Below are 13437 nucleotides of genomic sequence, written 5' to 3'. Positions count from 1 at the left end.
CAAAAATTATAATTATGACAATGTATATTCCTTGTCTGTTGCTCTCTGTAATTAAAAAAAAAAACAACACTGGCGATGGAAAAACTTTCTTTTGAGAATTTCCATCAATGTTTTAAAACTTTAACATGAAGCTCTTCATTTTTGTGCTGTAAGTATTTAAGTCTTATCTGCCTCACTTGCAAAAAGTTTTCATAATGAAAATACAATAGGATTCAAAAAATTAAAAATTAGTACTTTTCCAAGTTAAACAAAGACTAAATATGTGAGAAATAAACTCCATATGCAAAAACTATAAGATTTCAGGATTCTAGTTTTTCATTTAAAAAAACCATTAAATTACCTGAATACTTTTTTGTTTTCTTTTCAAGTTATCACATTTCAGAAGCTAAACATACCTCCTGCAAATTCTGGTCTTCCTGAGTCCAAGAATTTAAAACATGAGGTCCCGAGTCACTAACAATGAAATTCACCTAAAAGGTTACAAAGTTATATTTAACAATTACACTCAAATCACAAAAAAAATTTGCTCAAGGACTGATTTGCAAAGAGAGGGGTGTGTGTGTGTGTGTGTGTGTGTTTACAGTTATCCTTTCTACATTCTGGGTAGAACCCATGCAATCTGGAAAATCCATGTAAAAATTTTGGGCCTACCCTTCACACCAGATTAGAAATATGATTTTTTTTTTCTTTTATGGGGCTGTACCTTACTGTAAAATGTGTATTGATATTATGCTATACAGATATTGTATGCATTTCTGAAAACTTTTTCTGTTGTCTTCTGGCCTTCACATATTGTCTATGGCTTTCATAAAACTCCCAAATAAATTCCCATTTCTCATGTCAACCTGTGATATTTCAAAACCTCAATGAGGAAAGTCGAAATGTAGAAAGCATAACTTTACTTATACATGTGTATACACACAGGAAAAATGTATGTATACATGCATAGTAGTATAATCAAATAGCTATAGGCTGGCCTTAAAATTAGGAAGATCTATTTCCAAGTCATCTTTCTGACAGATACTAGCTGGGTGGCCAGCTATCAGTCACTATCCTCTCAGTAGCCTAGTTAGCTCTCTAAAGATAAATTGCTAATTTACACTAATGAGATAAATTTCCACATAAGTGAAATCACAAGTTAAAACAATAAAACAAAAAAATATATAGCTACATACATAGATAGGCATATGCATGTGTATGTACTTACATATATAACTGGAAAGAAAGAAAATGGTTAGGAAACAAGTTAGGAAATATAACTTCACAATTCAAGAACAGTTCAGTTTTGCTAATATCTGTGTCTAGTTTTCCATTCCCTAAACTGTGTGCTCTAGTTTCTGCTCTTTTCTTTTGATAAGTCTAGGGAACCCTTCTTAAACCAACCACTGCTCCCTCTCTTAATGTTTCTCTGGCACTTGGACAACTTGCCTTAGATATGCATGCTATATACCCTGGGCAATTTACAAGATACTTAGACTAATTTCCTTGACTCCAAACAATATGTTTTTTATTTCTCTGGTACCCTTTCTTGGGGTCTATCTTATGATGATGGCCAGTCAACATTGGTACAGAAAGTTTTCTCAATTTGCTCTACAGACGAAATCACTAAATTCCTCCACTAAAAAAATCACAGATAATCAAAAATTCCTTTATATCTGACTTTAGAATAGTAAAATATATATTAGATTTTTATGTCAGACTCTATAATCTACACGTTAGTAAAAGAAATCTGAAACCAGCCAAATAATTAAAGACATGAAAGGTTCCTTCTCCAATATATACACAAAGAAAATGGGGGAAAAAAATCCACTTTTGCACAATGAAGCTAACATTTTTGAAGATGTAATCTGAATCATGAAGAAAATTTCAACAGAAAATCTTTGTAACAACTTTCAACTAATAGATTATCCTAATTTTTAAAAATATTTTAACTAAAGACTTACTATGATGTCCCTTAATGGTATAAAGATAATCCTAAGGTTTTCACTGTAATGCGTAAGCTCTAGTGTTCTTCATAAGCTAGAAAAACTTCGAGCTGAGTCCCAGCAATAGATTGTATATCTGTTCAGAGGAACAGCTTAACTAAGCACAAAGAAGCTCAACACCAGAAGGCTATTTATCAGCTGATGAATTTTTTTCCTACCCCATCAAAGTCACCAAAAAATGTTTACTAAATATTTTGCGACTAAAGGAGAACAATCAGTCTACTTATTGTTTCCCCTACAAGCTGTGGAATCACTTTTGACCAGGCCTTTGCACAGGCTGTCCCTTAGGACGTGGAGTAGTCTCCCTCCTCAAAAACAATTCCAGGAAAATTTAGGTTCTTTCCAAAAGCAACTCAGTTGTTACCTCTTAAGAAGGCCCTTCCTGCATCCTCCAGTTGTTAGGGTTCTCCACCTCTAAAATTACTTTGCTTTTACTCTGTACACATGTTTTGTACATGTACATCTAGGTGTACAAGTAATTTCTCCCCAAAAGAATAAAAGCTTCTTAAGACTAAACATGGTTTCACTTTTTTCTCTGAATACTTATTATCTAACAGTGCCTAGGATAGAGTAGGCACTCAATAAGTATCTAAAATGACAAAATCATAACCAACTGAATCATGAAATAGTAACTCCTTAATCTTCTTTAGAATGTAATTTTTCTAATATTGCCAAATTCTCTTGGCTTAATTGTGCAGTTACATGTTAATCTCAAAGAGATAATCTCATACTAACTTGAATAGAAGAAATACTATGATCTTTTTGGTCTAAAGCAATATCAATATAATTAAAATACATATACACAAATATAGTATACTTCAAATTCATGATTGCTGGCACATTTGAGACATCAAATACTCACCAGTTTTTTGAAAGGAAATATATCATACATAATCCTGCAGTATTCCATGGAGGATTCTACTGAGCAAGTCCACAATGATTTAGATATGGGTGCCAGTGGTATGATTCCTTGGGTCCTATTTTTCACCAACATGTCAAATTCCACATGTTGTCGGCATGATTCTGCCATATAAGGACAATGATCCACAACAAATACTGTTTTGTGAGACTCAGAAAAAATTTTCATTTTTTTAAACCTGCAAGTAAAATTAAACATATTAGATGAAAAGCTTTTAAAAAATATAAACAAATTCTGGTTAGTATCTAATTTCTCCTTAATGAAGACTTGGTAAAGGACATCAGTAATATTCACATTACAAGCTGGAAATATAATTTGTCACTATTTCAACTATGATCAAAATATTTCTCAAGTTTTGGTATATGCCACATTATACTGAACTTTTATTACAATGGAAAAAGTAATCTTTATATTAGCTTTTTGGCTAAATTTGTCATGGGATTTAACATTATGGTGCATATTTTAACCACTAAATCATAATGTACTCAAAATATATTCAATTATTGTCAATTCTCCGTATTTAACATTCTACAGTTTGCAATGGACTAATAGTCAAAAGAATTCAGATCTATGACCTTATGCAAATCACTTAACCTTCCTGAACCTCAATTTCTCTTCTATAAAATGAGTTTAATACTTGTACTACTTTGCATTTCTCTAGCATTTTTACAAGGATTTACAATTTGCTTTGTATTTTTTTCTACAAGAATTCTGAAAGGGAGATAGTTTTGTTGATCTTTTTTATTTTTTTTAACCTGACCTGTTACTTCATGAGTTTAAGAATCACCAAATGATGAATTCCTTATAGCATTAATGATTTGATGATTCTTAAGAATCATCATGCTCCGAAATGTAAGTCTTCCAGATTTGCCTGGGGTATTTATTGCTCAGGATTCAGCCAAATGATTTAGTGGTGAGACTTGAATGGAGGTTTTTCTGACTTTGAAACTTCTATTCATCTGTATTTAATAGTTGAAGAATTTGAAACTAAGAAAAAGTAAATTACTTTTCTGGGGTCCAGTAAGAATGTGAATTGAAGTCCATAATTTTCAGAGTTTCATGAAATAAGTGTTTTATCAATTTAAAGTACTATGCTGCTATCATCTACCTATAATAATTTTTTAAAAATAACAAAGTTAATACTTTCAGATTTTATTCTTGAGAAATCATTCAAATTTTTCAAAAAATGGAAAAATAAAGCTAGTTTGACTTTTTTTTTCTTTGCAACATTTAATGATCAAAGATATGAACAAAAAGCAGGTAACAAGATGACAATATAAGGTCTGGAAGAGAACAAAATATATTAATCAGTTTCTAAAAAAATTAAAAAGTTAACTACCTGATGACTTTCCACAGCAAACTGATAGAACAACTTTTAAAAAAGTGATTTGCTAAGAACTACTATAAAAATAGGTTGCCAGTTTTGTTCTGACTTTCTATTCATGGGTCATTTTTTTTTTTTCAATTAAAACAAAGTCTGTATATTTGAAGTTGATTTAACAGACCACCTTAGAAAAGCCTATAGCGAGGGTTCTTCAAAAAGAATATTCCAACTTGGATTTGTTTTCAGATGCAATTTTCATTTTCTGCTTGCAAGTATTTCAGTTTCATAGCGAACATATCTGCAAAGAGGGTCTTTTGCAGAATGAGGCCAGGAAAAGCAGAAGAGAAAACCGCCAAGTAGATGGATAGGATACAAACTTCAGGATAGAGATTCGCTTACTTTTATGCCTGCTCCTGTAGTGGAAACGAATCAAAGGCTAGAGCCAAAGCTCTCCTGGAATAGGCTGCTAAGGGTCAGCAGTCGGCCAAAAATGTCAGCTACCACCGAGAGGAGAGCATCGTATGTTCACTCATCTTCTTGCACACAGGTCGCTTTCCAGTTTCATACATACATAGACACGCACGCAAAAACACAAACACATTCGCGCGGCGCGCGTGCGCAGCTGGCCTAATTCCCGCCCCTCACGTTCGGCTTTCCCTTAGCCCCGCCCCCCCCGGCTCCCGTCGAGCTCCCCTCCCCCTCGGTGGTCAGGAAGTCCAGGCCACGAAATACCGAAAGGGGGCGGAGACAGGGAGGGAAAAAAAAGTCTCGGCCTCTAAGAGCTTTCTCCCCAATTGAGACCCCTAGTCACCCCTTGGAGTGGATGGTCTGGGCCGTCGGGGCACCCTCGCTAGCCTTGCAGCACGAACCGCAGCACCGGCTAAAACGCATCCGGCCCCCCGAGCGCAGAAGGCCCCCCCTTCGCCTGTTCTCTCTCGGCCCTGCTTGGGTTCTCCTGACAACGCTCGCGAGACTCACCGTGAGCCCGAGAAGAGCGAGAAGGAGGGAGGGAGGAAGTGGAAAAAAAAAAAGAGGAGGGGTGAACCGTTCTGTGCCTCTCGCGGGAGTAGTCCTAGAGTGTCACCGGTCAAATCTCCGCGCTACGACCAAAAGGGGAAAGGGGCACGGGTAAAGAAGTCTCGCGAGGCTTCTCTCGCACCTCTCGTCCTTCCCCCACCCTCCCCTGCTTCTCAGGCGCGGGAGGTTATGTGAGCAGCCCGCCCCCCGCTCCGCTATGGGGGGTGGATCCGGCCACCTCCTCTCGATGCAGTCTCTGCCCGACTCTGCGGTCACCTGCTGAGGAGACCTAACCCGGAGCAGTAGAGCCGGGCCCTCCGGGGGCAACCGGGGTCCCGCCGGCAAAACCCGCCCACAGCCCGGCCCGGAGGTGTAGGCGGCGGCTGCAGCGGAGAAAGAGAGTAAGTTCTGGCTCTCGCGGGCGACGACGGCCCTTCCAGGCTTGGGTTTGGGGGGACGCTAGTCAGCGCCTCGTTACTCGTTCTGGGCCTTCCCTTTCCTCCTCTCCCCGGTCCCGGAGCTGGCGCCGGCTCTGAGCCGTTCCCGGGCCCAGAGGAGAGCAGAGGCCTGGGGTCCCCCCTTGGGCTCCTGGATCGGAGCCCGTCCCGTGTCAGAGGATCACCACTCCTCCCCAGGTTCCCCCGGGAAGGCAGGTGCGCGGCTGCTGACAGATACTGGAAAAAGAAAAAATGGTGTGTGTAACGAATGTAGAACGGTGTAACCGTCATTGTTAAAGCATGCATACACTCGGGGCATTGGACGCCCGGGTAACCGGAGCGCTTGCATCGTGAGCCCGGACTCAGCGCCGTGCCTTCTCGAGTGGCCAGCTGACTGATAAATATCGTCCCTGGTCAACTTCACTGTTCCCGTGAGTCACCCGCACAGCCCCCATACGTAGCAGACACTTCATCCATCCATGGCTTGTTAACTCGTAAACTTTGGATACAAGATTAATTTTGTCACTGGTCAGCTTTTCTCCATGCCCGGCACACAGCAGTTTAGGAAACATTTATTTTCTGACTAAGTGTTGGGAGTACCAAAAGAGGCCAAAGCCAGCCTTACAGTCTATGGGGGAGATAGCATGCAAGCAAATATACACAAAGCAAGCCATGTATGTGATAAATAGGAAATTATTAAAAGCGGGAAAGCCCTGGAATAAAAGAGGTTAGAAGTGAGATTTTAATTAGCTTCAAGGAAGTCAGGGAGGTCAGTAGTTGGATCAGAGGAAGAAAACCTGACAGGAAGGGAATTTCAAAGGTATTTGAATCCCAAAAGAAAAATATTGTATTTACTCCTGGAGACAATAGAAAGCTCCTGAGGTTTACAGAGTAGGAGGATGGCGTGATCAGGTGTGTGTTTTAGGAAAATCACTTTAGTGGCTGAATGGAGGAGGGTTGGAGTGAGGAGAGACTGGGGCAAGCAGACTCACTCACCTGGCTATTGCTTAATAAATGTCTGTTTAATTTAAATTGATTGAGAATCTGAGGATCTAGGATCAAGTCAGGCACTTAAGTGCTCCCTAAATGTCACACTACACAGCTTGGAGTGCTTGAAGTATAAAGGCAAAAAACAGCCCCTGCCCTCAGGAAGCTGAAAACAACAGGCAAACTATTCTATACAAGCCATACAAACTGACCTTGCTTTTTGCAAGAGAAGGGAGTTTTATCTTGAAGGAAGCCAAGAAAACTGAGATGAGAAGGGAAAGCTTTCCAGGCATGGAAAAAAGCCATAAAAAGAGGGACGTTTCCTGTCTCTGGAGCAGTCCGATATCTTCGGATCAAACTGTACCGGGAGGTCCTGGAGTAAGTTTGACTGTAAAGGTAGGAAGAAGCCAGGCTATGAAGAGCTTTAAAAGCTTAATTCAAATCTTATTTTATCCCTTACCATCTTTATGACTGAGTAATTTAACCTCTTCAGATCTCAGTTTCCTCACATGTAAAATGAGAGGCTAAACTGTGTGGTCCCTTAAGATACTATATAGTAACTATTTAGTCACAACAGCCTTATGAAATAGTACTATCACTATCTTCATTTTACCAATGAGAAAACAGGATCTGAGTAGTTAAGTCATAGTCACACAACTAATTAGTATCCTAGCTGGAATTTAAGCCTAGGTCTTTTTTGACCGTAGAACCAGTACCTTTTCCACTATACCAACTAAAGAAATCCTAGTAATGAGGTTCAGGATATTTCACAGTACTTCGTGTGACACTTTCCATCCGCATCTTTAAGAGAAAGGAACAAGAATCAAAGAGAGTTAGAGACAGAGACCTCTTAGAGTTAAATAGAATTTAGGACAAGGAAGAACCTTAAGAGATCTTGTAATACAAACCTTTCGTTTTATAGAAGAAAAAGTCCCAGAACAAGCATAGGATCAATTCACACATTATAGACACACAGAATCATGTTCTTCTTGATAATCAAATGTTGATGGTAAATTGTTCTGATATTTCTCCTCCTTCAACAAGCATATAGGGTGAGATTATCTGTTAGCTTTTTTCTGCCTGGGCCTTTGTGTATAGGAGAATCTCAGTGGTTAAATTCTTTGAACAAACATTAAGTGCCTGCTATTTGCAAGTCACTGTGCTAGATTTTGAGGGAGATAAAAAGATAAATAAGAAGGGCACAATCTTCATTGTTTTTAGAGAAATTTTAAATAACCATAACTGAATAATTTTAAAGAAAATAGTTGAAAATATGTTACTTCTAATTTAATCAATATTCACTAGGTTTTTCTCTAATGGACAGTGGATTAAAGAAAAAAAAAAGGACAGGATTTTTCTCTTTAAATTCTTCTTAATCAAACAGGAAAATTAAGTAGCTGGCAATTACTATTGAGAGTGGGTGTTATGTTCTCTTTTATCAGAAACAGAATGTACTGAAGCCTCTGCCAAAAATGTCATTGTGAGTGGCATTAAGCTATAAGGTAGATGGGAAACTATGTGACTAATGCAAAAGCAACTTTTCCTTTTAAAAATTTTGTTATTCATACTCATGACAGGGAATTCTGGGGATAGATCCCCACAAATTAGTTGTTTAAAATAAAAATAGAGATAGTTGTCTTAATACAAACTTTCCTAAAGAGTTTGTCAGTCTTTGTTCTCCCAGTGGTTTGTTATGAAATAGTATCTTATTGCTTAGTTCTAAAGAAGGCAAATGTATTTTTTTTTTTTTTTTTAAGAAGTGTGGAGGTGAAACTACAGGCACCAGCCTTGGTATCTGAAAGGTTTATTAGTTCAAGCTCTGCTTTTGATACATAGTTTCTGGAACTTTTTTTAAGCCACTTTACTTCTCAGTGCCCCAGGCAACTCTTTCAAGATTTTTAGTATCAGGCTTCTTACTGATGTACTTTGGTGGAAAGACTAACTTATATTGATGAAATAATAATCTTGTCCAATAAAAAACACTGTACATGTAGTACTTTAATGTTTTGTGGTTTCATTTTACAGGAAGTGAATATGCAAAGTGATAATGGTTTCTGTACCTCTCTAAGCTTTTTTTTTTTCCTGAAGCATTAAACTACTCTGATAAACTTCTTACTAGATTCACTTCCCTAAATAATTTGAAATGTTTATTGTTATGTAATATAACAAATTCCTTTATTTCTGTGCTAACATTTGTTATTATATTTACGTAATTACATAATATTAATATTTATATAATACAATTCCTTCTTTTTTATTCTGGTTTTTAATTGTGGTATTTTGGTCACAAATTTTGAAGAGAAACTCATGAGACTAACAAAGAGTATGATATTTAAAATAGTTGCCAGCAAATTTAAGTGGATTATATGCTTAATAGACATACAAATGTTAGCTTGAAAAACTTATGAGCTTTCCTTTTCTAATTGAAATTTTCTTAGTCAACAAATTATAGTATAAAAATAAATTCAAAAGATGATATATAAAGTTATGAATTTCTGTTACATAATTTATTTTAGGAAGGTAATAAATTTAACATCCCCATTTTCTGTTCACCTGTCTGCTATATCTCTTGCTTTCTTTGACTGCCCTAAAAAATATGGTTGCTCAAATGAAATAATGCTCATAAAACTCTTTGCCAACTGTAAAGCTGCTGTATACATGTCAGATATTAGTATAGGGTTTTGGTTTTGTCCTTTACTTTAAAAGAAAACCCTATGGCAAATAATCTAAGGAAAGAATATCTTGACATTTTTACTTTGCATTTCCTTTTTCCTAAGCAAAACTAGAATGATCTAATATAGAAGTTAAGGGACTGAATTAGTAAACCCCTATTTAGAAAATAGCTGAAGTTAGATGAACAGAAGGTAGAGTGCTTTGCCAGAGTCAGGAAGACTCATCTCCCTGAATTCAAATCTGGCTTCAGGCACTTAATAGCTGTGTTACTCTGAACAAGTAACTTAACCCTGTTTGCCTCAGTTTCCTCATCTTGTAAAATGAGCTGGTGTTTGAAATGGCAAACCATTCTGGTGTCTTTGCTAAGAAAATCCTAAATAGGGTCACAAATAGTCAGATACAACTAAAATTGTGCAACAAATCTTGTTCTTGGAGGTTGTTTTTATAGACCCTATTGAAATTAAATAAGTCATTTTTAGAAGTTTCCACATAGTTAAACATTTGATTTGAAATATTTTATTTTTCTAAAATTGCCCATCTCAAGTCAATTTTAGAAATTATGATACGTTGTGATTTCTTTTTTTAAAAAGTCACTTATATTTCTTATAATCCACAGTTCCTTCCAGTGTTTGCACTTTTTTGGGGGTCAAATACATTTTATTATTCAGCACTCTACATAATGTTGGTCAGAGAAGTGTGTTAATGATGACTGTTGGTTGTCAACAGCAAATCTTTGTATTCAAAATGCACTCATTGAAGAAATATTTGTTGAACTGTGTTCAAGACATACTACTAGGTTCTTTATGGGCTATCAAAGTAAATTAACCATATTCTCTGTCCTTGAGTTTAGAGGATAGACTGGAAAATAACATAACTGTAATATATGCAAGATGTAATGAAAGGTAAAAATAGTATCCACTTTGGAAATAAATTCAGAGATCTTATTTGAGGGGAGAACATTGACAGCAGTCAGGTTATGTTAGAATTTGCAACTAAGTGTCCAAGTAAAGCAATTTTATATCACTTCACTTGTCATTCTTTACAATATAGTGGAGCTCTGTTTTTTTTTTTTTTGTTGTTGTTGTTGATTTTTCATTCATAATATATAATATGTATCCAAAATAATAATAATATGTCAATTTCTTTAAAGTTTGCAGAGTGCTCTACATATATGGTATGAGTAGCATCTACAAGGGCTGGTCTACTTTCCTTAAAAGGTTTTAAAACCATCCTCAAGATTTAATTGCCTCAAAAAACTAAGGACTCAGTGGAGTCACTTCCTATTCACCTGATCACAAAAAGCTATAGGAATTTCAGCCTCTCTCATGCTTAACTGGTAGACCACTATGAGCACCTCAGAAACAAGAGATTCTGCATTCCTTTACTGAATGTCCTCCCCTGATATGATGAAATAAATCTTTTATACTATTGTATGTTAAGTACCAGACGACCAGCTAGAGTCTAGCCCACTAAAACAGTATTCTTTTTTTAAACGAAACTTATCAATATTTTGTTATAGGGAACTCCCATCAAGAAAATTCTTCCTTCTAATACAGATCAACAACTGTTGTGCAATTTAGAGAGCTTCCTGGAGATCTGAGATGTTAAGTGATTTACACATCTTGTTCCAGGCATTGTTTGTGTCAGAGACAGGTCTTCCTGACTTTGGAGCTATCCATGAAGACTTCCTAGCTAGTCTAGCTAGTCTTATTATTATATTTCTCTAGTCTCTGATTGTTATCAGCATTTGCAATAAAATTTCTAGCACTTAACCTTTATACTGCTTTTCCTTATATTTACCTACATAACTAGTTTATTACTTAAGACATTTTGAGTGATTTAATTATATGCAAGGCATTATGGGTTCAGCAAATATCAAAAAAACAGTTTCTGTCTTCAGAGACTTAAGTGGGAATAGGGGCAGAAAGGAGTAGGAAGCTGGTAAGAATACAGCATTCATACCGTTAAATAAAAAGTAGATAATTTGAGTGGCAAAAAAAAAGCATAAATAATTGGGGGAGGCATATGAATTAAGAAATACTTCAAGAAGGAAGTTGCATTTTAGATGAGACTAAAGATTTTAAAAGGCAGAGTGAACAGAGTACATTTCCACATTGATAGATAATCTGTGCAAAGGCAGAAAGACAAAGCATGGAATTCCAAGTTTTTTTTTTTTTTTTTTTTTTTTTTTTTTTTTTACAAAGCTCCAAAGTGTTTATTAAGAATTAAAAATACTGTAAAGAAGCCATACAGTTCATTTCACAGTCAACTAAACGAACGTCTGAAATTACTCCAAATGGAGAAAAAACAAATGGCTTTAAAGAACAGGACAGGACAGACCATCAGGAACAGGGCAGCTCAGGGATGGGGACAGAGCAAACAATGACATGAAATGCAGTGCATACTTTTTTTTTTCCCACTGACAGACAGGAATCTACTTATTAGGAGATCCCCATGAGTATCATTTTTTTAAAAAAACTTTAAAAAAAAATAGGTTATAGACATTTGGTCTGCATACCTGAGGGGATGCCCCATTCCGCTGTGCTGCTCCTGGGATGTGATTCAAGAATAGATCAGACCCCTGTTCTGGGCTACTAAGTCTAGAGAGTTATCTGCTGACCCAACTAAAGATTTGGCACAAGTGGGCTCAGGATTACTCAGTGTGGATGCCCCATCTTGGCATTCGGAGCCTTCCGAGTCTTGCATAGTTACCTTGGATATCACTAGAGGATGTATAGAATGGGGGTGGGAAGAAAAGGGATGAAAGAGAAATGGAATTCCAAGTTGAAGAAACAGTCAGAAAACCAGGTTTGTTGGAATGAAGGAAAGTGATATGAAGTAGATCTAAAAAAGTTTGCCAAGATGTGCACAAGATTGCCAAGAACGTTAAATGATTGTTTGAGGAGTTTCTATTTTTTTCTGAAAAGATTAAAACAAGAAAGTATGAGTGAATTTATGCTTTAGGAAGATTATCTTCATAGCTAGGGATAGGGTATATTAGAAGAAAAAACAAAGGTAGGAAGAAGAATTAGGAAGCTACAATAGTTTCCTGTAGTTGAAACAAAGAATTATGAGAGTCTGATTCAGAATAATGGGTACTTATGCAACCAGAGAAGAGGATGTTTGTAGAAGATGTGGGGTCAAAATTTACACAAAGGTAATCAGTTGAATCTGGGTCATGGAAAAGATTGAAGGGTTAAAAATGGCTTAGTCTAGGTGGCTGAGGGAAATTTGAGAGTCAACTGCATTAAGATAATTGGACCCACTAGAGCTGAAAAGTTCGACAGAGAATGTGTAGAGAGAAGTGTTCTTGTCAGAGCCATATGGATACCCATATTTATTGAGCAAGACATAAATGATGATTCAGCAAAATACATTGAAGGAAATGAGTCAGAGATGTAGATGAACTAAAACAAAGCAACACAAGAAGAATAATGTCCAAAGGATCAAAGTTGCTAAAAAGAATGAAGTCTGAGAAAAAATACCATTGGATTTAGCAGTCTGAAGTTATTGGTAACTTTGAATCATGTACCAAGATAATGGTCAAAATGGGTATATGATTAACATATAAAAGGTAATAGCCATAAGCAAATTAAGAGAGTGTGGAATAGTTTATCTGTCAGATTTGTGGATAAAGGAAGAATTTAGAACTAAAGAAGATAATAGAGAATATCATAAAATATATTATTTTGATTACATATAATAAAATCAAAAAGTTGTTGCACAAACAAAATCATTGCAACCAGTGTTATAAGGAAAGCAGAAAATGAGGAGGGGAAAGATTGCAACAAGTATCCCTGATAAAGTTTTCATTTCTCAGATATATAAGGAACATAAGTCATTTCCCAGTTGATAAATGGTCAAAGAATATGAACAGGAAGTTTTCAGACAAACTAAAGCCACCTATGCACTCATATTTAAAAAAAAAAAAAAAATGCTGTAAATCACTATGGAGCAGAGAAATGTGTATTAAAGCACCTCTAAGGTACTACCTCATTCCTCAGAGTGACTAATATGACAAAAAAGGAAAAAGCTATTGTTGGAGAGAAAGTAGGAAAACTAGAACATTAATGTATTGTTTGTGTAGTTGTGGAT

At 36.3% G+C, this 13437-nt stretch overlaps 2 protein-coding genes across 8 annotated transcripts in view; one reads left to right on the top strand and one right to left on the bottom strand.

Annotated features, from left to right (window-relative positions):
• INTS13 (integrator complex subunit 13) overlaps positions 1 to 5300 on the bottom strand; it is an 80253-nt gene extending 74953 nt beyond the window's left edge. For 2 of the 4 annotated variants that reach the window (XM_074268776.1, XM_074268777.1), the window contains exons 1-3: positions 4628 to 5185; positions 2848 to 3082; positions 396 to 470 (exon numbers count right to left, since the gene is read on the bottom strand). In XM_074268776.1, coding sequence (XP_074124877.1) covers positions 396 to 470; positions 2848 to 3072 — 300 coding nt within the window. In that variant the 5' untranslated portion in view covers positions 3073 to 3082; positions 4628 to 5185. The other 2 variants (XM_074268778.1, XM_074268775.1) reach the window with 2 other exon arrangements.
• The window catches only part of FGFR1OP2 (FGFR1 oncogene partner 2), a 32636-nt gene continuing 24478 nt past the window's right edge, over positions 5280 to 13437 (top strand). For 2 of the 4 annotated variants that reach the window (XM_074268784.1, XM_074268782.1), the window contains exon 1: positions 5989 to 6113. The gene's annotated coding sequence lies outside the window, so the exon portion shown is untranslated. Of the gene's footprint in view, positions 5647 to 5988; positions 6114 to 13437 lie in introns of those variants that run through there. The other 2 variants (XM_074268783.1, XM_074268781.1) reach the window with 2 other exon arrangements.

Source organism: Sminthopsis crassicaudata, chromosome 5, assembly GCF_048593235.1.
Source record: "Sminthopsis crassicaudata isolate SCR6 chromosome 5, ASM4859323v1, whole genome shotgun sequence".
In the NCBI taxonomy this organism is placed as follows: Eukaryota; Metazoa; Chordata; class Mammalia; order Dasyuromorphia; family Dasyuridae; genus Sminthopsis; species Sminthopsis crassicaudata.
This window is presented reverse-complemented; position numbering and strand designations above follow the sequence as displayed.